General features: G+C 46.5%; 1 protein-coding gene across 2 annotated transcripts in view; it reads left to right on the top strand.

The window, feature by feature from the left end:
• The window catches only part of CCBE1 (collagen and calcium binding EGF domains 1), a gene marked incomplete at its 5' end in the record, with an annotated part of 234,520 nt that extends 218,069 nt beyond the window's left edge, over positions 1-16,451 (top strand). For both annotated transcript variants that reach the window (XM_082668122.1, XM_082668123.1), the window contains 5 exons: positions 6,708-6,828; positions 12,247-12,386; positions 12,467-12,502; positions 13,246-13,281; positions 15,539-16,451. In XM_082668122.1, the coding sequence (XP_082524248.1) occupies positions 6,708-6,828; positions 12,247-12,386; positions 12,467-12,502; positions 13,246-13,281; positions 15,539-15,772 (567 nt within the window). In that variant the 3' untranslated portion in view covers positions 15,773-16,451. The remainder of the gene's footprint in view (positions 1-6,707; positions 6,829-12,246; positions 12,387-12,466; positions 12,503-13,245; positions 13,282-15,538) is intronic.
• Positions 16,452-25,688: the final 9,237 nt, after the last annotated feature.

Below are 25,688 nucleotides of genomic sequence, written 5' to 3'. Positions count from 1 at the left end.
TAAAAGACGTATTGTTTTTTCAAGTGGGCAAGACTAGACCATAGTGTCTGGGCCTGCACAGTTGGGTTTGATAAATTATTTTTTTAAAACACAGGAAGTGATTAAAGTCAGAATAGTAGTTACTTTGCGGGGAGGGAGGGAGAAGGCTGTGATTGGGTCAAAGCATGTAGACAAAGTTCTGATTTTTTTTTTTGGCTGCACTGCATGTGGGATCTTAGTTCCCCCCACCAGGGATCGAACCTACGCCCCCTGCAGTGGAAGCGCAGAGTCTTAACCACTGGACCACCAGGGAAGTCCCTGACAAATTTCTGATTTTTGACTTAGGTGTTCAATAAAAGGGTGTTTGCCTTATAATAATTTGCTAAGATAGAGATTTGTTTTGTGGGGTTTCCAGATTCTGTGCCTTTATTTTCCAGAGAAAAAGTTTTTTTGAAATGATGTGCAGATCCCAGTGCCTTCACCTCTACAATTTCTTCTGTGTTTTGGGAAGGAAAAAAACAAACAGGTGATTTAGCTAAAAAGAGAGTTTGGGGTATAGATAAAATACCCGTCATTTGACTTGCAGAGAGGGGTCTCTGTCCCATCAGAACACTGAAGAAAAATCTGAGCTAAAGAGCCAGGTTTTTTTTTTTAAATGAATTTATTTATTTATTTTTAAAATTTATTTTCCGTTGCATTGGGTCTTCGTTGCTGTGCGCGGGCTTTCTCTAGTTGCGGCGAGCGGGGGCTACTCTTCGTTGTCGTGCGCGGGCTTCTCATTGCAGTGGCTTCTCTTGGTGCAGAGCACGGGCTATAGGCACACAGGCTTCAGTAGTTGTGGCACACAGGCTCCCGTAGTTGTGGCTCGCGAGCTCTAGAGTACAGGCTCTGTAGTTATGGCGCACGGGCTTAGTTGCTCCACAGCATTTGGGATCTTCCAGGACCAGGGATCGAACCCATGTCCCCCTGAATTGGCAGGCGGATTCTTAACCACTGCGCCACCAGAGAAGTCCCAAGGAGCCAGTTTTTAATTAATTTATATATTTTTTTATTTTTTACTGGTATGAAGAAATTTTTTTTTCAGGTATGACTTTTTTATTGAAATATAGTTGATTTACAGTGTTATATTGGTTTCAGGTGTTCAACCTAGTGATTCAATATTTTTATAGTTTATACTGCATTTTAAATTATTATGAAATATTGGCTGTATTCCCTGTGCTGTGCAATATATTTCCTTGCAGCTTACTTATTTTATACATAGTAGTTTGTACGTCTTAATCCCCTACCCCGATTCTGTCCCTCCCCCATTCCCTTTCCCCAGTGTTAACCGCTAGTTTGTTCTCCGTATCTGGGAGTTTGTCTCCATTTTATTATATTCATTCATTCATTTTACATTTTAGATTTCACATACAAATGATAACACATTTGTCCTTCTCTGACTTACTTTACTTAGCATAATGCCTTCCAAGTCCATCCATGTTGTTGCAAATGGCAAAATTTCATTCTTTTTTATATATCCAAAGAAAACAAAAATGCTAATTCAAAAAGATGCATGCACCCCAGTGTTCATAGCAGCATTATTTACAATAGCCAGTGGAAGCAACCTAAGTGTCCATCAACAGACGAATGTGTAAGGAAGATGTGGTGTATATATATACACAATGGAAGGAGCAAGTTTTTAACAGGTCCCTGTGTTCCTGCAGCAGGGGTGATCTGAGTTGAGAGCAGCGCTGCTGCGGAGCAGTTGAGGAAGTGAGAGTGTTTGTTGAGCACCCGCTCTGGCCTGTGATGGGCTGGGAGATGACGAATGACGAGAACGGACAGAATAAAGGCCTGCCTTAAATAAGCTTCCTGTCTTAGCTGGGAAACCAAGCCCACAGTGGAGTTAACACCATGGCCGAGTGGAGTGGGGCAGGCAGCGGAGGCTTCAGAAGTTAGAGGTCAATGCGATTTCAGAAGTGTGAGCAGATGTGCAACCTGACGGCTGCGTTTGTTCGCTTCAGTGCTGCCTTTAGTGCTGGGCAAATAGATGGCTTCTCAGTGGTTCATGGTTTCCTCTGCTACCTTGATCTAGTTGCTCTGTAAAATGGGTCTTCTCAGGATGGCTGGGAAGACTATTCTATATGAAAGTAACTGTAGATTGCTTTGCCAAGTATCATGAGTAATATTAAGAGAGGCAGCTGGGTGTTGTGGTGAGGACCACAGATTCCAGAACCAGACTGGCTAAGTTTAAGTCCTAGCCTCATTACTTCCTGGCTGTGAGACCCTGGGTAAGTTACTTAACCTCTCTGTGCCTCAGTTCTAGAGAAAGTGGATAACAGTGCTACATACTACGTAGGGTTTTCATGATGATCAAGTGAGTTAATATTTGTAAAGGACTTAGAACAGTCCCTGCCACCTAGAAAGGGCTCTGTAAATGTGTACCGAATAAATAATAAACATGAATTATACGTCCTAATAACGTGCTTTACAGGCAGCATCTGATTCGTCCCAACAGCCCCGTGAGGTAGGTATTTTTATTACGAAGGCTAATACGAGATAATGATATTCATAATTCCATTGACTGGAATCGAGGAGAAATGCAGACTCTTCACGCAGACTTCTTCCCAAACACCTGCACCCCTCAAGCCTGTCATCTGCTGTGTTTGGGTAGACGGTCAAGCCAGGATTTCTGGAGGGCCGCCTCTAAAACGCCAATGCCTTTACATTCCTCTCATCCTGCTGACACACAGAGGAACTGGCTGGAGGCGGGATGTAATCACCCAGCAGGAGGTCAGCCAGGAAGCTGAGGTCGGTGTTTACTGGGTCACCTCCTGGGTTTTACAAGGGAGCGAAGAGAGCTGGAGAGGGCCCAGGGTGGGTGGGGACTAATCTCTGAAGTCCCTCCACGTGCCGGTCTCATCCTCCCAGCTTGCTTACAGAATTTTACATCCAAAGACTTGCTCGTCTGGCCCAAGACGGGCTCGTCTGGCCCGTCTCGTTTTATAAGCATGAAGATGAGAACCTGGAAGGGTGAAGGGACTTACCCAAAGTCATCCCGCTATTTAGAAACAGAGCCAGGAGCATCCCCTCAACCCCTGACCCCGTCCCACCCCGAAGAGCATTTGCACTGTGTCCGCGGTCCTGGCTGCTGGCGGTTACTAGTCTGGGCGCTGGGCCAGGCACGTTCAGGACATCGTCACTTTCATCCTCCCAGCAGCCCTACAATCCTCATTATATGGTTGAGATAATCAGTTCTATAGATCCCACAGGTAGAACATGGCAGGGCTGAGATTTAAACATAGATCTGCCTAATGCCAAAACCCACAGATAAAATTCACAATTTAGTTTTTCTCTTGGAAGCAGATAATAAAATTGAACTAGCCTTCAAGGGCCAGTGTTGACCCTCTGTCCTCTAGTTAGAGTAGTTTCGCTTCTAAATTCTCCTCACTCAGGGATTCACCCCCGTTCCACCCCAGGACCCAGGCATTGCAGTCACAGATTGGAGTGGCCTCTCGCTGTGACACAGTGATGCCAGCACCATTGTAAATAAACCCCTGGGACGTAGCTGGGTCCTGGCAGTGACATTGAACCATGAACCCTGACCTGAAATTGTGCAAAGCTGGCTTTCAGATTGCGCAAGGTTGTAATTCTTATCGTTTTCCCTACTGAATTCTAAACGATGATCATAGGGGCATTGAGTGTGTTTCCTTGCATCTTTCGGGGAACACTGGGTCTTCGCAAAGCGCAGAAGAAGACTGTTTATCTGGAACACACTGGATGGTCAGGAATCTTCTAGCTCATGGACCTGCAAGGCTGTCCGTACCCAAGGATTTTCATACTAGCTAAGGGGCTCCAAAAGCACTGAGGGACCCTTCGGAAGAGGGGGTCGGTGCTTCTTTGAGCTTCCTGCCCTCTGAGCATCCTTGCGCCGTGAACTGAATGGATTTCAGTAAGAACTCCGAGAAAAGGAAAAAAAAAACTGTGGAGGAATTTCCAGGCAGAGGAGCATCCTAGGCTCAAATAGGCCACCTAGGGCAGCTGAAGCAGGAAAGAGGCCTTGACCCAGGAGAGCCTGACGTGTGCTCTGCAGGCGAGCGAGGGGGGTGGACAGGAGGAGCAGGGCAACACCTCAGGCCTCGTGGCCCCGCCCCTTCTGTATGCCAGGCTGCAGGGATACCGCCAGAACCCTCTCGTGGTTTCCCACGGTTTCACCTTTTAGAAACATTGCAAGCACTTCATTAAGGGGCTAATGGGCTACAGGACTTGGACAGTCACCTTGCAGAGAGCTGGAAGAATTTGTTCTCCGTCAGATGTAGCAGGTACAAGTCGTTTGCCAACATACAGACCACGTATTATTGTGATGTTCGCTTTTCGTTCATACTGGATTTCTTCTGTTAGCAAGAACGTCTGTCTCTGTAACTAAGAAAAATCATCGCTTCTACATCTGGCTCAAGATGGCCCCAAACCCAGCAGCCACCCAGCAGGAGAAGGCGATCTTGGGGCAGGGATGTCCTCTAGAGTCATGTTTCAAAATAGTCATGCTAATCATTCCCAAACCTCCATGCTCAGAAACACACACCAGTGCAGAAGGCCGAGGACTTTATGAAGCCAGAGAAGGTCATCTGGACAGCAGAACTTTCCCAAGCCTCCCAGTGCCATTCACACACTGGTCTCTTAGCTGCAGTTCAGTAGGTAGATTTTGTAGTTTCCCCATAAATTCCTCGGGCCTAGGCTTGGGGGGGTTCAAGATCTCATGATCATCTTTTACTCCACCTTCCTGCTCTGTTACTATCAACCCAGGTGCCCTGAGACCCCAGGGGTTATTCATGTGGCATGGTTGAACTCAACTGGGACTGTCTAGTCTCCCTGGGGCAGGAGGAAATCCGTGGGGAAGAAAAGGAGAGGTGAGAAATGCTGACTTGCCCGTGAAGTAGGAAAGTAAAGAAAACTCCAGGGTTTTTCTTTCTTTTTTTAATTTTTCACTTCATTTTTATTTATTTTTGGCTGCATTGGGTCTTCGCTGCTGCGCGTGGACGTTCTCTAGTTGCAGCGAGCGGGGTTCTACTCTTCGTTGCGGTGCACAGGCTTCTCATTGCAGTGGCTTCTCTTGTTGCGGAGCACAGGCTCTAGGCACATGGGCTTCAGCAGTTGCAGCATGCGGGCTCAGTAGTTGTGGCGTGTGGTCTCAGTAGTTGTGGCACACAGGTTTAGTTACTCTGCGGCATGTGGGATCTTCCCGGACCAGGGATCAAACCCGTGTCCCCTGCATTGATTGGCAGGCGGATTCTTAAACACTGCACCACCAGGGAAGTCCCCAACTCCATGGTTTTTCAAATCAACATTCAATTCTATATTTCTTATCACCAAAAGCTGTAGTAATTTGGAGTTGACATAAGCCTCAGAGGGAGAACTTGCACAATTTCTAATTTAGCACTCTGTGCTGATGCTGAACCCACAGAGCACAACTCTGTCACAGTGGCAGTTGGCCACCTCTGATCACTAACAGGTGGTAGGAAACTCTGTCCGCAGCTCAGATCCGAAGATGGGTGTAGAGCCTCGGAGCGCTCCACGGGCAAGGATGAGATATCCACGGACCTTCTCGTAACTTGCATTGCCCTCTGGCCAGAGGGTCCCCAAGCAGGGCCTCGTCCAGGAGGACGTGGGTGACAAATGCAACTTGTTTCAGAAAATCGCAGTGATACTTGGTTTCTGTGGGACTCCAGGATCCCGAGTGACACCTCTGGGGGTAGCTCTGAGCCTCAAAAACGCAGTCTCCACTGATTTTACACCCCTGAATCAGCTTCCTGGAAGGAAGAGACTAGAACGACCATTTATCAAGCACTTAGTACATTTCAGGTCCTGTGCCGGGCACCTGATACACACTACCTGTGTAATCCTCACGTCTTAACGGTGGGCGTTATCCGTGAGGAAATGGACATTAAGAGCATGCAGTTCTTACCAAGGGTCTCACTGATTCCTGACCTCAAGGAATGCAAAGGTCATTCACGTGTGTGGTCCCTCTGGCTTCCCCTAGAATGAGCTCCTGAAATCAGAGAGAGAGAGAGAGGCAGGGAGCCACGGTGCCTTTTATGACTTTATCTCAGAAATTACACACCGTCACTTTCGTCATTTTCTGTTCATTAGAAGCAAGTCCCTAAGCACAGCCCACACTCAGAGGGCAGAAAATTAGCCTCCACCTTTTAAAGGGAGGAGTGTCCAAAAATCTGTGGACATATTTTAAAACCATCACAGTCACCGTTTCCCAAACACCTGAGCGTACACGTGACCTGTAAGTCATATTTTCCATCCTGGCTCTCAAGGCGGAGATCTGTAAGAGCCGGGACCATGTCTTGGTCACTGTTGTCGCCTTAGAACGAAGCACAGGGCCTGGCACGTAATAGTTTCTCAAATGTTTGAGACATGAGTTCTTAATAAAAGTCTGAAACAGGTGGGTTGTATTAATTATGAAGATGATGAGTCTAATGATATCTCGGCAGGCTGGAACTGATCCAGGTTCACCCACTAAGCAGCCGGGGGAGTGATCTTGTACAAGTTGTTTTGACTAGAAGGCCTCCGGGTTTATAAGAAGGATCTCTACCGTCCGTCTGCACGCTGACTGGCTCCGATAAAGGCGTATGCACAAGAAAAGGCTCTGTGCCCTCTGCAGACCACACACGCGCAGGGCATTCCCTGGCAGCGGTGGGGCCGTCGGTGCTTCCTGACCCAGGTTCCTCTTCTCTTTGCAGATTGCCCTGCTACCCAACAGCGCTGCGGACCTGGGCAAGTACATCACTGGTGACAAGGTGCTGGCCTCAAATGCCTACATTCCAGGACCTCCTGGCCTGCCTGGGGGCCAGGGTCCCCCCGGTGAGTATAAAGAAGGGCATAAAAGCATAGAGTGAAAGCAAATAGCATAAAAGGGTGATAGGCTCACCAGCCAGGGCCTGCCGAGAGCTCACGTTTAGTTGGGGCAGGGGGTGCGACAGAGTTTTTTAGCTCCCATGGATGGGAGCAGAAGCCGGGGTCCAGGGAGTCCCATGCCCGTGTGGCAAGAGGGCCTCGGGGAATTGGGTCAAGCCTGAGAAACCCTTCTAACCAATAGTAATCAGGGAGAAAAAAGTCATTGTCCTGGGTTTGGACAAGATTCATAAAGATCATCTTAAGTTACGGAGAAACAAAATGAAAACTATTTTTAACACTAACATATATGAACGTAGGATGGCGTAATGAACTCCTGTGGGCTCATCGCCCGGTGCTAACACCTTATGGCCAGCCTCACTGCCACTCTTCCCCAATCCTGTCTCCTCCTTCCCCTGTTATTTGTGAACACACTTACATTGATATTTATTTTGATATTTATCTCTCTGTTTTCCTTTAAAAGTCAATCTCATTGAGATACAATTCTATACAATAAACTGTGCACACTTAAGGTACAGTTGGACGAGTTTTGACAGATGCATACACCCTATATCAAGCACTTCCTAACCACCACCCTATATCTGGTCTACGTCAAGGGGTAGAACATTTCCATCATCCCAGAAAGTTCCCTTGTGCCCTTGGCAATCTACATCCTCAGCTCTAGGCAGTCACTGACCTGCTTTGTATTGCTGCAGTTCTGTCCGTTCTACAACTTCATAGAAAGGAATCTATTCCTTCTGTCTGGCTTCCTCCGCGTACTGTTTTGGAGATTCACCCTTGTTACTCTGAAGAAAATCCCAAATTTCCTATCATTCCGTCAGGCAATACGCAATGAGAACTTTAAAAAATAACAACAGGGTGTTTTCTGTTTTATTAGGAGTCCCTCCGTAGATACATCAATACTTTTTATATTAGTGTTAACAAATGACTCTAAGACATGGATGTCTTATCCCTCATGTTCATCGCCTAGCAGTGTGCTAGGTATTGTGAATGACCTCCTGACATTCTAACGAGGATGACAAGACACATAAAGTGAAAGCAAATAGAATAAAACAGTACCTGCCTGCCCCCAAGTAAAGTATGCAGGTACTTCCTGCTGTAGAAGCTTAAGGAAGAGAGAGATCACTGTAGCCTGCAGTGGTCAGGGGACTTGGGGTTTGAGTTGGACCTGGAAGAACACGAGAGGTAGGATTGGTCCAAGCACAGAGGACACGGGCAGATTTTAGGCTGGAAGGTCAGCAAAAACAAAGGCTCAGAATGCTTCCCAAACTATATGTTTTCTTCTCCACTTATATCTTCATCTCCTGGTTTCCATCAAAACCCAGGTGGCCTGGGTCTCAGTCTGTACAGAGACCAAGAACTGGTCCAGGACTTTGGTTTCTCCTCTCGTTCACTCTTTTGGCCTCTGGGTCATGGTTGAGTTTTCTCCAGCAGATGCCACACACAGGCAGCCTCTTGCTGCTTCTAAGTAGACTTAGGTCTCTCCTTACAAACTGATTGTTTGCAGTGTTCTCCATCCTTCTCTAAGAGAATGTTCTCGCTCTGCTTCCCTGGAGGAAGTTCATCCCCCCAGGCCAGCCTACCTGTCACTTCAACAAGGACAAAGTAGGAACAGGGGAGCCATTGGCTTCTTTCTTCTTTTTTTTTTTTTAACATCCTTATTGGCGTATAATTGCTTTCCAATGGTGTGTTAGTTTCTGCTTTATAACAAAGTGCATCAGCTATACATATACATATATCCCCATATCTACTCTCTCTTGCGTCTCCCTCCCACCCTCCCTATCCCACCCCTCTAGGCGGTCACAAAGCACCCAGCTGATCTCCCTGTGCTATGCGGCTGCTTCCCACTAGCGATCTATTTTACATTTGGTAGTGTATATAAGTCCCTGCCACTCTCTCACTTAACGAATGACTTGCTAGCTTTCCTTTCCAGTTCTGCCGTCTGGTTTCTAGCATGGTTTGAGCTGTCCAGGGTCCTTGCTGGAGCAGGGAGTGATTGAGGACTGGCTTTGGCAATGGGCTATGCCCTTGCTTTCTCCTCCAATCCTTATTCCTTCTCTCTCCTTACTTCTAGCATCATAGTTTGTGATGCCCTCAGTTGAGATGTGTTAGGGCAACTAGAGAGATAATAAGATTTCTCTTACCCTTAACTAAAATTCCAGTCCTGGAGTCTGTGATGAATCACAGCCTGGGCCACCAATACAGGAAGCTCTACTAGGCTGGAACCCTTTGGCTTTGGTGTTGAGGGAGCGGCTGCTGTTCTGTGCTTCCCACTCTTCCTTTATAAGGTGCTGACGTTTGTACATCAAAGCCCCACACTTTAAAGGCACTTGACATAGCGATCTCTGAAGTTCATTGACTGTGTCAATGAAGGTGAGATATTACCTCTGGCCTGTCCTTGTGCTATCAGAGGTAAAATATTTATATTTTATATAATATAATATATTGTATTATATATAAAAATGTATGTATTATATTGTATATATATTATATATAATATATTTATTATATATTATATAAAATATTATAATATTTTATATAGTATAATATATAATAAAAATATTATATTTATATTCAGAGTTATAAGAGAGATCTGGTTCCCCTCCCAGATGAACTCTTTCAGGATGTACCTGGAACCAGCATTGAGAATAGGGGGTGAGAGACATACTTGGATCGAACATTGACTGCATTTTATGTTGGCTCAATTATTTTGTGAGCTAGAAAAGACGTCCCCAAACATGATAAGTTTGAAGTCTTTGTTTTGTTTTCTGGTGCCTGAAAGCCATTCCATCCTATCACTGTGCTCTGCCGATTGTAGGAGCCGCGTACGATCAAGAAGTAATTACTGTGTGCGTTTGAAAGAGAGGAATCATTATAGCACTAAGGAATGCATCGCTGAGGAATAATTATAGCACAGCAGTCAGCCCAGCCTCTTCATTGCAGTCGTTTGACATGACACATTTACTAAGCAGCCTTCTCTGTACCTGGGCCTCTCTGAGCGTGTGCTGACGATTAAGATATAACCCATGCCCTCATAAAGTTGACGGGCTAAAATGGGTTAAAACACAATATCCTCCCCCATGCAAAAGAATGAAGTTAGACTCTTGCTTTATACCATATACAAAATGGATTAAAGACCTAAATGTAAGACCGGAAACTGTAAAACTCCTAGGAGAAAACAGGCAAAAACTTTCATGATATTAGATTTGGTAGTGATTTCTTGGATATGACGCCAAAAGCACAGATGACAAAAGCAAAAAGAGACCTGAAATTCCCTCATCTGTTCAGGCAAGCTGTCTATTCCTCTAGCACCTTTAGCATACGCTGTGATTTTAAAGTCCCTGAATGATAACCTTAACATCTGGGTCGCCTCTAAGTCTGATTCTGTTGATTGCTCTGTCTCTTGAATGGGGGCTGTTTAATCAGGGAGGGGGCTGGTTTTTGTTTGGTTTTTGGTTTTTTATAATGTGCCTCAAAATTTTCGACTGAATGCCAGATACCATTCGGAGAGGACCAGTAGAGACTGGGGGACAAAATAATTACTCCTGGAGGTGGGTATCCAGGCTGCTGGCAAGAAGAATTGGGTCAGTCTAATGAATAACTGAGCCAGGTTTGGGTGTGTTCTCACTGTCTCTACCTCTAGTGTTCCACAGTCTTCAAGTTTTCAAATTCCTCCGATGGCAGGATACTGTTACTCTATGGTTAGTGGGAGCCTAGGGTGCTGGTGGGTGTTTCTCAGTGGTTCTCAGCTTTCAGCAGCCCCTGCAGAGCTGTGCCACTCTGAGCTCCTCTCTCCACGTTCTTGCTGTTCTCCAGTGGGAGACTGCTGTGACTTACTACCACGAGGTGGGGCTGTGGAGCTCAAGGATTTTTCAGTTCTCCTGGTCCAGCTGCAGCACTAAGCATGAGCTGGGCATCCAGGCTTTAGGGTAAGGTCTTCTCCCCACCTGTGGCAGCCCAACTCTGGCTTGTATCCGTGGCAGATCTTGAGCCGGAGAGTTTGCTGCCCCTCCTCTTACAGTAACAGCCATCCCCCTGGGTCCTGCAGGAGATTTGCTGCCCCACGTCAGTGGCTTGAGGCTTTTGCCCCAAACGGTTGAAAGTAGGAAAGTTACACAGTAAGACTTGCTCAGAAATAATATTTGTATAGAGGTGTGAAGAACAGGTGAGGGGTGAACAAGACTGATGGGAAACAGAGGGACTCGCTCTGAGGCGAGAGTTGAAGCAAATGAAAGGATGGGCTACAATGAAGAGTAGGCCATGCTGACCGCAACACGGGAAAGCTGGCGTGCAGCAACAAAGACCGACGCGGCCAAAAATAAAGAATTTTTTTTTTTTTTTTTTTTAAAAAGAGGGCTTCCCTGGTGGCGCAGTGGTTGAGCGTCCGCCTGCCGATGCAGGGGACACGGGTTCAAGCCCTGGTCTGGGAAGATCCCATATGCCGCAGAGCGGCTGGGCCTGTGAGCCATGGCCGCTGAGCCTGCGCGTCTGGAGCCTGTGCTCCGCAACAAGAGAGGCTGCGACAGTGAGAGGCCCGCGCACCGCAGTGAAGAGTGGCCCCCGCTTGCCACAACTAGAGAAAGCCCTCGCACAGAAACGAAGACCCAACACAGCCAAAAATAAATAAATAAATTTATTTTTAAAAAATCATTGATTCTAGAAAATGTTTTTAAAAAAGGAAGGGCTAACATAGGTTTTTATTTTAGTGCCTCAGTGTGTGAGGTGCTACACCAAGTGGTGTGTGTGTGTATCTGAAGTCTCATTCAATGCTCAGAACTGCTCTGTAAGGTAGATTTTTATTAGCCCTGCTTTACAGATGAGGAACTAAGGTTCAAAGAGGTCAAGCAGCTTGTCCAAGATTTAGAGGCAAATCAAATGCTGCTGAAACCTGGACACTCACACTCCCCAGCTGCATTAACCACCGCCCTGCGGTGATGGGGGGCACAGAGGAGCAGATCGTTGTGAGCTGTTAAAGAAGTGAAATGCACGGAACTGGTCACTGATTGGATAAGGAGCTTGTGGAAACAGGGAAATCTGTAGGAAGACTCTCAGGTTTCCGGCTTGAGTGGCTGGGGGACTGGAGGTCCGTGAAAAGAATGGGGAAGTCTGAGTCACTGCGCTGTACACCTGAAACTAACACAACATTGTAAACCAACTGTATTTCAATAAACATTTTTTAAAAGAATAGGGAGGTCAATTTCTGGCCGTGTTAAGTTCAGACTGCCTATGGGACATCTCAGTGGAGAGGTCAGAAAGCAAAGGTCAGAGAGGGAAGAGAAGTGGCTGAATGGGGCTCCTGGACTCTCTTGTCAGTCAGCCTTGCCCTCCTCGCGGGCTGTGGACTAATGAGGTGTTCTTTGATTGCAGGCTCACCAGGACCAAAGGGGAGCCCAGGCTTCCCGGGTATTCCAGGCCCCCCCGGGCAGCCCGGCCCGCGGGGCTCCATGGGACCCATGGGACCGTCTCCTGATCTGTCCCACATTAAGCAAGGCCGGAGGGGCCCCGTGGTCAGTATTTCATCAGAGCTCCCATCTGTAGTTGGGGAAGGCGCGTTCCTTCTGTTAAACTAGGTCCCTTTGTCTTGTAGGGCCCACCAGGTGCCCCAGGAAGAGATGGTTCTAAGGTAAGTCTTCTGGGGGGTCCTTACACGCCTTAGGTTTCTCAGTTTCCACCTACTGGGCAGGCATCACGTAAAACTCAAGCACAGTTTGTTGTCCCCATTTTGCATGTGGCGAAGTTGAGACACAGATACACCTTTTGTCCCCAAAGCTGGGAGGAGAATCTAAAAAGCCATTTTCTTAAAATACGGAACAACCGTAATAACAAAAACAACCGCCAAAACCGCTTCTAAGAAAAATCACCCTATAAATGTTAAACAAGCCTCCTTGCTGTCATGGTAGCGTGGATTTTTCTCGTTAGCCAGTGTTACGTGTGGGGCTGTTTTGTGTGTGTTCCCATTTCTTTGTGGTGTTTAAGTCAAGAACAGGAGAAGTCCCATTCTGTGCAAATGGGTGGTTCCACTCTGAGGGCTGCCTGCCACTTGCCTCATACAGAAGTCAGTGTGAGTTACTTTGGAGGCTTCTAAGTTATTCCACACACTGCCTGGAAATAGCAGCTTTCCTCCTGTCAGATCTGGTTGGAAAATATATGGCCTCGGGGGAAATCAAAACGAGAGGCACTTGACTCAAAGCAGCTCGGTTCAAACCAGCGATCCCACGTGTGCAGCTTCAAGCTTAACATTTGTTTCCCGTAGGAAGTATTTTCTGTTTTGTGCAGGCAGATGGTAGTGGTGGGGTACCTAAATAGAGACTGGGGTGGTGGCATCCGTGTTGTCCAGAAAGCTAACCCTGACCCTTCTGTTCTTAGGGGGAAAGAGGAGCACCTGGCCCCAGAGGGTCTCCAGTAAGTAGCACCACCTGTCCTGCTTCCCCAGTGCAGTGTGCTCAGGGCTGCAGCTCTGAGGAGCCTGTAAGTTGGTCTTATGAGCAACAGCCAGCCCCTTCCAGCTGTCGCTCAGCTTGCCCACAGAGAACTCCGTGGTTAGAAGAAGAATCACAGAAGCCTTTAGCAGCTGGTTGGGGTTTACTTTTGAAAATTCATTTCCTATTGTTGTTTCTATGATCATAGCTAATCTCTACTTGGAATGTCTTCTCTTAAGATTCAAAACCCCAGTATGTCGTGAGTCTGTTTCCAGGTATGTCTTACAACATCTGAAGGAGCTAGAAAAGAAATCTACGGGGTTAAGTCATAACTCTGAAGGTTTAAGAATGTAGCCACCACTAGAACCCTAGCAGGTTGGATGACCGTCCCCTCCAGAAAGCTCAGACGTGCTCAGCTACTCAGGACCATTGAGACAAAATTAGCTGGATTGGACGTATAGTGTCTGGGAGATTAAAAGTGAAAATTAATCGTATCCAAAAGCACAGATGATTCAAGCAACCCCATTGCTTGTGAAGAAGTCAGTGTCACTTCTGAAGAAAGACAAAGATCCTTGACCTTAGAGGTAGGAGGTCTGAGATGCCATCTCCACTCTTCCACCTGTTAGCTCTCTGATCACGGCCATGTCACTTAGCATCCATCTCTGGGTGTCCATCCCCTAATCTGTGCAATGCAGGTGGCATCTGAACTGCCACACCTCAGGTGATCATCCACTGATGTCAGAATGCTCTCCGTGCAGCACTGAGTGCTTTGCAGAGTTACGTAAGCTGCTGTCCTGCTGCTTGCTAAGGTGGTGGCTTCAAAGCAGGGGTTGCAGAGGCTGATAAAGGTTGAAGTCCAGGGCTTCCCCGGTGGCGCAGTGGTTGAGAGTCCGCCTGCCGATGCAGGGGACACGGGTTCGTGTCCCGGTTCGGGAAGATCCCACATGCCGTGGAGCGGCTGGGCCCCTGAGCCATGGCCGCTGAGGCTGTGCGTCCGGAGCCTGTGCTCCGCAACGGGAGAGGCCACAACAGTGAGAGGCCCGCGTACCGCCAAAAAAAAAAAAAAAGATTGAAGCCCAGAACACTCATGTTCACACATTATTTTCCCATGTTCCACACAGCACTTCATAGAAACCAAGGCTTAGTAAATAGTTTATAATGACAAAAGGTGTTCACTCAGTAGAAGAATTAGGAAGCCTTCGTTTGGACCTTTCCTGGTCAATGAGGAATGGACGCCTTTACCATATACTGAACTTCGTTTAAATTACAGTTATAGGGCTTCCCTGGTGGCGCAGTGGTTAAGAATCCACCTGCCAATGCAGGGGACACGGGTTCGAGCCCTGGTCCAGGAAGATCCCACATGCCGCGGAGCAACTAAGCCCGGGTGCCACAACTACTGAGCCTGCACTCTAGAGCCCGTGAGCCACAACTACTGAGCCCATGTGCCGCAACTACTGAATCCCACGCACCTAGAGTCCATGCTCCGCAACAAGAGAAGCCACCGCAATGAGAAGCCCGCGCACCGCAACGAAGTGTAGCCCCCGCTCGCCACAACTACAGAAAAGCCCACACGTGGCAACAAAGACCCAACACAGCCAAAAATAAAAATAAATAAATAAATTTAATTTTTTTAAAAATTGCAGTTATAGTCAACCATCCTTATAGACATTTTAATAATTTCATTTTTAAAAAGATAACATTTAAAAATGTGTTATGCTACATGCCCTGTACATGCATTAACTCATTAAACCCTCACTTATGAAACCCTACAGAGTTAGGACTATTATTATCCCCGTTTTATGGATGGGAAACAGAAACCCAAATCAATTAAGTAACTTGCCCAGGGCAACACGGCTAGTAAGTGGCAGAGCTGAGGTTCAAACGCAACAGAACCCCAGCCTCTTAACCACTACTCTCTGCCTTCCTAAGTGTCTTCCAGGGTTCTTTGGAAAGTAACCTAGGAGGGTTATTCTCATATTCTGTCATTTTACCGGATTTGATAGAGCCTAGAGCTACGAGAGGTCAGCGTGTCACCATAGCTCATCCGGGAGCTGAAGGAATAGAAGGCAGAATCCCCCAGGCTGTTGTAGTCCTTATGTTTCGTCCCTTTGCGACACAGAGTTGACTTAAGTAGTTGCCAGCCAGCAGCAGGACAGCAGACCCCGGAGCCCACGGAAGCCATCAGTCGGCCAGGGGTTGGGTGTGTGGTGGTCTAGCTTTGACACCTCTCTCCTGCGCAGGGACCCCCTGGTTCCTTCGACTTCCTGTTGCTCATGCTGGCGGACATCCGCAACGACATCACCGAGCTGCAGGAAAAGGTGTTCGGGCACCGGACTGACTCTTCAGCAGAGGAGTTCCCGTTACCTCAGGAACTTTCCAGCTCTCCAGAGACCATGGACTTCGGCTCTGGAGATGACAGCCCCAAAAGAACTGAGACAAGAGACTTGGGAACCCACAGAGACTTCTATCCTTAGCACACGCCGACATCTTCACGCCAAAGGAAGAGCAGTGTTCACCTGCAGTGAAATCATCCAGAGAACAGAACAGAACACCACTGGAGACCTAGAAAAGATACGTTCTTTTTTTCTTTTTTTTAAACTCTTTTCCTTTCTTCTCCGTACTTCTCTTATCCCAAACACTATTTTCAGGCTAGACATACTAAAGACAAGAGGGAGGAAATGATTGATTTACTTGCTTCCCCTGGAGAATCTGCATGGAACTTTCCTTTGACTTCCTTATTTCCCAGGGACTTCTGATTTCTGAATCAGGTACTCTCACAGTGTCTTAAAATTTGGCAGACTATCAAAAAGTGGGGAATGGCAAGGTGAGTTCTAAGAAAATGTGAGTTTACTTATTAAAAATAATAGATACGTGTCCAAAATAGACTATTACACCTCAGTGTCAAAGTTAAATCAAATTAAATGAATTAAATCAAATTAAGTCAAATTAAATCAAAATTTTCAGTGAAAAGGGAGAGATGACAATGTATATTTATCTTGGTGGATAATTCTTTTTCCTTGTCAATCTAACGGATTTAAAATATTCTGTCCTCTTATCCAACCTTGTTTCCTAACTTTGATTAAGGAAAGGAGAGAAGGAGTGGAGATTAGAGAAGATGGAGAAAAATTACAGTCCCATATTGACTGTCCTATAAGCTGCCACATACTGACACTCAAGATGTGACAGTTAAGGGTTCCTACCACGCTTATCTATAACTATCCTATTTGAAGAAGAAAATTACTGTCGCTGTAGGAATAAATTCCATTGTCAAGACAAAAAGTAAGTGAATGCAGTGCCCTGGTTCACATTAGAACAGCGGGCTCCCGGTTTGCCAGGACGTTTTAAAGCTATCTGATCGATTGAGTGAGCTTGCTTAGTAAACCATAGATTATTTGCTAAACAAAGGTAACTGACCCTCAGGGAGAGGTGCCGAATTCCCTGGCTGTGACCGGGTGCCCGCCAGGCGCCATTAGGCTGTGATCCAGGTTGAATCGGTGTACGGTGGTGCTCAGGCTGGAAGAGGCTGCCTGCTCGGGTTGTTGGCCATGGGGCAGAAGAACCTTGGGCAGGGGACCTGCTGCGTCACAGAGGCAGGTAAATGTGCTGTCTGTGGGAATTAGAAGCCCTTGTCAGGGGCCAGCCAAGCTTGCCAGCGTGTTCAGACTGACACATGATTGAAAGATCTCTTGGATGAGGGAGGGGCAAAACAACAGTTTTCCTCGTTTGCTAAAAACTTCCTCCCGGTTTTTCCTTAATTTTCCATAATTTAGTCCTAGTTGCAGTTCTTGCAGGTCTTCTTGATTTCCTTTCCTCGGCAAACACAGGAAGCAGCTGGCAAAGTATATTCCCAAACCTCCCCTGGAGTCAGTGTTCGCTCTTACACTTCTGGGTCTCAGAAGGACACACATTCCGGAAAAGGCTTTCTCTGGAACCACAGGAGCACGAGTGCTCAAGGGAGGGGCAGGAACATCTGCCACTTTGTAATATTGTTGGGGAACCTCTTGGTTTTAATGGGCAGCTTACAGGCTCCTTCAGGTTCACTTTGTGGCTTTGTCGTTTGACACCCAGAATGACGTTTCATCGACCTGTTCAGGAGACCTTTGTACTTGTATTAAGCTTCACAAAGGACCACTGTTACAACTTCTCTTTGCTCATGTTCCCATTTCCCACCCTGCAGTGTCCCCATGACTTTCTGGGCGGTTTGTGTTTAATTTTCTTTTTCCATCTCCTTTTAGCCTACATCATTTCACTCTCCTGGGAGAGCTTGTTTAAAGACAACCACCATGGGTGTTTATATTGCCACTTTTCAATCTTTCTTCAGAACGATAAGCAGGGCTTGTGTTTGCAAATCTCAAGTGACACCAGCCTTCCTTCTCTCGTCCCCATCCTGTTAGAGACACAGGGCTCCAGTCAGCCAGCCAGTGGCTGAGTTTTTCACCAACACTTGACTCCGCTGTTTCTTACTCACGCAAAGTCCCCGGTGACTGTCCACCAAAGTGTTACAGCTGAAAGCGAACGCATCCTCAGTGCTCCTTTTCTAGGATCCTTCCTGCCCCCTTTCAGCCTCTCCAGAATCTAATCTTCACAGCAGAAGCACTCGCCAGCCACGGGTTCGCAGAGATGAACTGAGCAGATGTTGATTCCCATCTGGTATATATATTTAACGTTTGCCTGCTTGTGGGATGCGGTATTTAAAGTGTGTGGATGGATGAATGCAAAAAAAAAAAAAAATCATGCACAGGCTCTATGAGAAATGATGAGGTTCATCTTTGATTTTTTTTAATGAAGAATTTAATTACCTTTTTAACCATGAACTGTATGTAGAAATAGAATTTTCTTCTCTGTTGTTGAGTACTCATAAAATGCAACAAAATTGCGTGTTTAGCCAGAGGCTAGGGTAATATATTAACAGAATGAATGGAAGGTGGTAATATCTGGGATTTGTGAGACGATTCTGGATAAGATTTTCTAACAAAACACACAGTAACCTGTATTTTATCATCTCAATCTGCTGGATCAGGTCAACTTATACAATAATTATTTATCCTCAGAGTTTCAAAACTTGGACTGCTACCATAGGACTGAATATGTACTCTGTATGCCCAAATTGTATTTGTCAAAGATAAGACATAATAAGGCATTGTTATTCCTAATGTGTCTTTTAGCTATGGGTGGAAAACCAAAGCTTCACTGTCTAAACAGGACTTCCGCTTAGAACCTAATGGAAAAGGCTTTTGGGGGTAGGGGGCATAAAATTTGCTACTTTTGGTAATCCACTTCATGTGTCATGGGGAAGAAAGGTCTTTGTACACTCCTCAATTCTTTCCCAGAAATGCTGACTTCAATTTTTTGCACCCTGATAACTAGAACTTAGAATAGGACTCCGTAGATTGCTTCTGTTTCGGAAAGCGATGGGCATAAAACTCTCCAGTTCAAAATAGCGCAAGGAGGGGATACATTTTAGTGTAAGAAAATTCTCCTCCCTTTCCAATTCCACAGGGAGAAATTATAAGCTTTATGATGCCAACGCCTATGGGGATACACAGGGAATGCTGTCTTGTCTCTCCTTCTGTATTAATTCTAACACCTGCCACAGAATGAATTGGTCAACTAAAGTCATTTCTACCGTATAAACTCAGGCAAGTGTGTTCCTAGCCAAACAGGTAAATAACAAGTGCACGTTGGCATCCAGGGGTCGGGGCTTTGTTACTCCACCAGATGCCAGGTGAAGGGCCCCCTGGTTCTGGCCATGCTCCCTTTCTAGGGTTCATACTACTGTCGGCCTCGTGAGGCCTGCTGCCAGGCATGCAGGGGGAGGATCTTCTTCGTGACTAGGCACCAGGCATCTCCTTGGGGTGATAGCAAATCCCTCCTCATACTTCAAGTGTCCCTCGCCCTCTCCCCACTCCAGCCTGTCACAGAGCAGCAGTATCACCTTAACATCTTTCAGATAACCTTTCCTGAAAAGGAAATTCATTTGCAGGAATCCAGGCCAAACAACTAGAAGAACAGAGCCATCTAAAGTTATTAATAGGGGCTTCCCTGGTGGCACAGTGGTTGAGAGTCTGCCTGCCGATGCAGGGGACACGGGTTCGTGCCCCGGTCCGGGAAGATCCCACATGCCGTGGAGCGGCTGGGCCCGTGAGCCATGGCCGCCGAGCCTGCGCGTCCGGAGCCTGTGCTCCGCGATGGGAGGGGCCACAAGAGTGAGAGGCCCGCGTACCGCAAAAAAAAAAAAAAAAAAAAAGCATAAGGTTATTAATAATGAGTTCAGGAAATAGATGAAATTTGTCCTGGCACCATCAGCATGTATGTTTCACAACAAATCAAAAAATAATTTTCCATTTGAGGAAAAAACACAAACATGGCCGTAATTGTTAACACATAAAACCTTGGACTTCACGTGCTCCTGCAACAAATATTACTGCTTTAGGGATATCACAGAAAGAAGACCCTTTTACACATCCCCCAGGGGCCTCAGCGTTCTTTATGAGATCCCCAAAGCAAGCACCCTGGGGAATTCCATGTGTGTCGTGACTCTGTTTTTATTTCCAGTGGCTAGTCATATCCTTCAGTAGCTATGTTCGTTATTTATAACAGGTCCATATAACAGTTGAGCTAGTATTCAGTTATGGATGTGATGCTATGACATACTTTTGACAAGATTATATATGTCCAATAACAAAGTTATTTTTCTTATGTGGTTGTACTGTGCTTTATCCTGCTGCTCAGTCCTGAAGAAGTAGTCAGTCTGTTTATCAGATGGATACGAGCTGATGGAGAGACATGTTTCCCTGAGGAGCCGGAATCTGCCTTCCGAGTGGGCCACCTCCTGGGGGAGTGTGGTCCCAACATTTGAGTCTGAGTCAAGGTCTGAGGGCCCAGCTTCCACTGAAGCTGAGTCTCAGAGGCCCACGTCCCCAGATGGGGAGGGATCCTCTGGGACCCCCGTGGTGGGGTTTTCAAACCAGAAACTCTCTGGAGATCATTGGAGGTGCCTTAGCGGGAGGCTTGTGAGGGTTCCACACCTGCCGCAACTCCCACTGCCCCGTGAACAACTCAGCCTTCAGTTGGATTTGGATTGGGATTCCACATAAGTTTTCCTTTGGAAGGAAAAAAAAGTTGACTACCTAAAAAAGAGGTTACAGTAGAGTTGGGGGAGAGAAAAAAAGCCCCGTGAGTTGGTTCCCTTCACGTAAGTTCCCTTATGTGAAGATTAAGAGGAGGGGAATTTTCATCAGTTGGGCCACACGGGAGATGGAGTTATGTAGTGAAAAGGGAGGTTACTTCTAAGAGATGTACAGCACTCTTCAGCAGGGTGACTTTAGCATCCCAATCTATTAATCTGTGTTTACACATCTCACTTCCCTCTAGCAAATAGTTATCAAATGCTTGCTGTCAGCTGCACATCGCGCTTTGCGCAGCGACACAGGGAAGCAAAAAGTCATAATCCCCATCCTCCTGGGGATTTTTGGCAAAACAGACACGGATCCTTCCAGGCAAAATAAATTAATTCCGTAAATATGCAATTACAAACTGATCAGTGCTATGAATGAAAAGTATCGCAGGAGCCAGTACCAGCTCGTGCCAGTAGGAACCGCCCTTCAGTCCCGTGCCCTTCTTCCCAAAATCACACACACACAGCACCCAAGAGCATTAACACCAGAGCCCCACGAGAGCTCTAGCCCTGGCAGAGAAAAGCTTTCATCCTCTGGATGAAACAGCAGCCGGTGGAAATCCACAAGACCCCTTCATATATGATACTTCCAGGCTTTTTAATTGAAAAAGGAGCTTACTGAACCAAAAGCTGGGTGATTGCCTCTGGATGTCCCATTTGTGCAGTTGGCTGGTAACCTCATGTGCTCTGGTCTTGATTCCCAGCACAGTTTGAGGCTTGTTTCCTCCCAACCAGGACACTGAAGTTTTGAAAAAACTGGCTGTGCTTTTGGACCACCCCCAGCTCCTGTGCAGACTCTCACCACCTGCTCACATCTAGACACAAGGTTACCCGGTGGCCAAGTGGGAACCTGCACTCAGCTGCTGGGGGCTCCACACAAAAAAGGTGACTCAGTGAGGGGCTCTGGGGACAGCTGCAGGTGAGTTGCAGGGTTCTGGGGAACTGATAGAGATGTGAGGAAGAGGGGTGTGTCCATTTCCTGGGGCTGCTGGAGCAAAGTACCACAACTGGGGACTTAAACAACAGAAATATGTTTTCTTGCAGTTCCGGAAGCTGGAAGTCCAGTGGGTGTCAGCAGGGTGGGCAACCTACTGGAGGCCCTGAGGGAAAGCCATCCCATGCCTCTCTCCGAGAGTTTCTGGTGGTTGCTGGCAATCCTGGATGCTACGTGCCTCTGACGTCACACGCCATTCTGCCTCCGTGTCTCTGTGTCCCTGTGCCTTCCCATGGCATCCTCCTTTCCGTGTGTTCTGTGTCTCTGTTTTCTCTTCTTATAAAGACACTACTTACTGGATGAGGACCTACCCTAATCCATTATGACCTCATCTCAATTTAATTATATCTGCAAAGACCCTATTTCCACAAAGATCACATTGAGAGGTACTAGGTAGACATGAATTTTGGGAGGACCCCATTCAACCCAGTACAAGAAGAAAATGTTCTCCCCAGCCATTGACTCTTGTCACCTGGCTTATTTCCTTTAATAGCATTTTTTCCAATCTGAAATTCTTACTGGCTCCCTTCATTCAAGACAAGTTTATTGAGCGCCAAGGATAGAGTAGTGATAGCACAAAGTCTCTGCTGTCATGGAGTGTGTCTCTTGGTCCAGGAAGACAAACAGATCTATGTTTTAGGGTTCTCCAGAGAAACAGAACCAATAGGATATATATATATGTGGGTGGATGGATGGATGGATATAGATGCGTGTGTATGTATGTACACAAACAGAAAGACTTAAGGAATTGGCTCATGTGATTGTAGAGGCTGTCAAGCCTTAAAACTGCAGGGTAGGCTAGCATCCTGGAGCCCCAGAGAAGAGCTGATGTTGCAGTTTGACTCCAAAGGCAGACTCCTGACAGAATTCCCTCTTCAGGGTCAGTGTTTTTCTCTTAAGGCCTTTGACTGATTGGATGAGGCCCAGTCACATTACAGAGGGCAATCTGATTTATGCAAAGTCTACTGATTTAAATGCTAATCTCATCTAAAAAAAAATGCCTTCACAGAAACATCTAGAATCACGTTTGCTCACATATCTGGATACTGATACCAAATACTGGGCCTAGCCAAGTTGACACATAAGCCATTATAATATGTATCAGTATTAAAAAGCACTATGGGGGGGAATTAAGGGTAGAGGGATAGAGTGCTGGAGGGTGTCTATTTTAGGTGGGATCTTCTGGAAAGACCTCACCGACAAAGGGGTTGTGAGCAGAGACCTGAATGAAGGGAGAGATGAGCCATGTGGAGATCCTGGGGGAGAAGGATCCACACAAGACCCTGAGGAGGACCTGCTTGGGGTGCTCGAAAAGTAGCAAGGGGTCAATGTGGCTGGAAGTGAATGAGCAAGGCTGGGGGGGGAGTGGTAGGAAATGCCTTGGAGAGGCAGCCGGAGCCCAAGTAGAGCCTTAGGACTTTGCATTCCCTTCTGGGCCCGTGGAGGGTCTTTGAAGGGGCGAGGGCGGAAGCAGGGGAACCCATTGGGAGACTATTGAAGCGAGTTCCTTGTTTTTTGACTGTCTCCCTCTGTGAGAACTTGCTGCTTGTCTGGTGTCTGCTTCCTTGCTAGACTAGAAACTCAGCGGGCAGGAACTTTCTACTTCTGTCTGCTGTATTCCCAGCATCTGCCACTGTGCCCGGTATACAGCAACATTTTATAGCGTATTTGATAGAATTACACATTTAGCCTTCCCCAGGCCCTATTAGGTAGGTACTTTTATTAGCCTTAATATAGAGAGGGGTAAAATAGCTTGCCCAGGGTCACACAGCTAAAGCAGTTGTAACAGAGCCGTATTTCAAAACACATTAATTCACCGTCTGATTAATCCTGTAGGATACATGTAACTCAGCCCCCCAGCCCACGTTCTCCTCCGACATTGGAATCAAACACGACGTCACAGAATGGGCTTCCATGGTGCAGGAGACCAGCATCACCGTTTGCTTCCACCATGCAATTTCCTGATCTATAGAGAATTAACCTTTCTGACCTTCTGATATGAGGTGACTGGCCAATGTACACAGACTATTAACATATATTCTCAAGGTAATGAAGAAAGAATTACAAAACAATTATAGTGACTATTATGTAGTGTTGGATATGGCCCAAAGATAACTGGGAGTCAAGACTCAAAAAGAAATACAATAGATTAAATAACACATTATCTAATAGAAGGAAACATGCTGTTTTTCAGGAAAGATTTTTTTTTCTAGAAGGAATATATCAAATGAGTCTTTATCACTGACCTACATACAAAACCATTTCTTTATAAAGCTTCATGGTGAAAGTGAGGGAACCTAAGAAAGCATGTTTCCGTCCAGCTGTCAGAGGGGTTAATTTCATGTTGCAGGTATATGTCTGATGGGTGAACTTAAGGAAAGGGTAGAGCTTAGACTGCCTTGAGGAGTAACCAACCAGATCATAAGATCAGCAGCTTTCACGGGACTTCCCTGGTGGCTCAGTGGTTAAGAATCCGCCTGCCAATGCAGGGGGCACGGGTTCGAGCCCTGGTCCAGGTAGGTCCCACATGCCACGGAGCAACTAAGCCGTGTGCCACAACTACTGAACCTGTGCTCTAGAGCCCACATGCCACAACTACTGAGGCTGCGCTCTAGAGCACGTGCTCTGCAACAAGAGAAGCCACTGCAGTGAGAAGCCCACGCACCACAACGAAGAGTAGACCCTGTTCACCACAACTAGAGAAAGTCTGCAGGCAGCAACAAAGACCCAACACAGCCAAAAATAAATTTTAAAAAATTAAATAAAAGATCAGCAGCTTTCAAATGTTTTGACATTGACCCACTGGAAAAATACACACTGACCCAACACTTACAATAATTGAAACAAATTTCACAAGGTTTACCCCTACTACATGTGATGCACTCATATGTTCTCTCTATCATTGCATTTTTTAAAAAATCCTGGTCACAAGCACTGAATTGATTTCATGACTTACTAACGAGCGGCAGCCCACAGTTTGAAAACCACTTGCTTAGACCACGTGCGTCTCAAACTTTATTGTGCGTATGGATCAGTGGGGGGACTTTACAAAAGTGCAGATTCTGATCCAGTGGTTATGGCGAAGGTGGGGTCTGAGATTTGCATTCTCACAAGTTCCCAGGTGATGTCACCCCTGCAGCTCCGTGAACCACACTGTGAGTGGCAAAGACCCATCTGCAGCACAGGAGTATCTGCTCTGAGCTTTAGATGGGAGCAGGAGAGAATCCGATTAATTTAGGACTCTGACAAAGAGTCAGGAATGCACATATGGCTGTTATATCTCAATAATGGAATCCCTTGTGCCTGCTACTGTGTTAAAGAAAACATGGCTTCCCTGGGAAATGGCATCCTGAGATACCGTCAAATAAAACTTATGTCACCATTAACGTTTTATGAGTAATCAAGTTGAAAGCCAGCTGAAGGGGAAAGAAAATGTCTGGAGGGGAGACGGAGACCCTGGTGGGGAAGCAGGAGGGTGGCAAACACAAGCTTTGTGCAGGTTGCTGTTATCTGGGAGGCTGGTTCCCAGAGATGGGAGGACAGAAATGAAGTCCGCGCAGCCGGTCGACTCAGCTGAGCTGGATTCGCCTCCTGTTCCCACGCGGTGTGGTGTCTTCACCAGCATTCCCAGGCAAGTCAGGGACTCCAGATTCTCGTCCGTTTCTGGCAAGGTGACAACTTATGTTTTGAATTCTAACTTCTTCAGTCTCTTTTCTGTGGCTTTTTATCCCCTTCTGTCTCTAACCTCACTGCCAACCGCACTGGGAGTGGAAGCTGGGTGGGGAAATGATTAAGCCAGAAGGAAAGTTGTATCTATGGAGTCATGTTTTGTTTTATAAATAGTTTTTATGATATATAAGGATGGCACTGTTTCCAAAGTCAAGTGTTGTTGGTGTATCTATGGAGTCGTGTTTTGTTTTATAAATAGTTTTTATGATATATAAGGATGGAACTGTTTCCAAAGTCAAGCTTCATTGGTTTTGTTTGGTTTTTTAACTGTAACCCATGGGTGTTCTTGGCGCTCTCTGCTTCGTCTGCCCCAGCTCCCCCAGAAACACAGTAATTAACGTGGATCTGCCCTGAGTCAGCTCGGAGACAGCTGTTGACCTTGTTACCCCCAGAATTCTGGAGATAATGCACAGCGTCTTGCTAGTCTGCCATCACGCCATGTAATTGAAAGACCACGTCACGTAGAATACGCCTCCCCTGTACCAACAGG

This window comes from Grampus griseus, assembly GCF_964374135.1.
Source record: "Grampus griseus genome assembly, chromosome: 12".
In the NCBI taxonomy this organism is placed as follows: domain Eukaryota; kingdom Metazoa; phylum Chordata; class Mammalia; order Artiodactyla; family Delphinidae; genus Grampus; species Grampus griseus.
The sequence above is the reverse complement of the archived record's forward strand: the minus strand, read 5'-3'. Positions and strand labels throughout refer to the sequence as shown.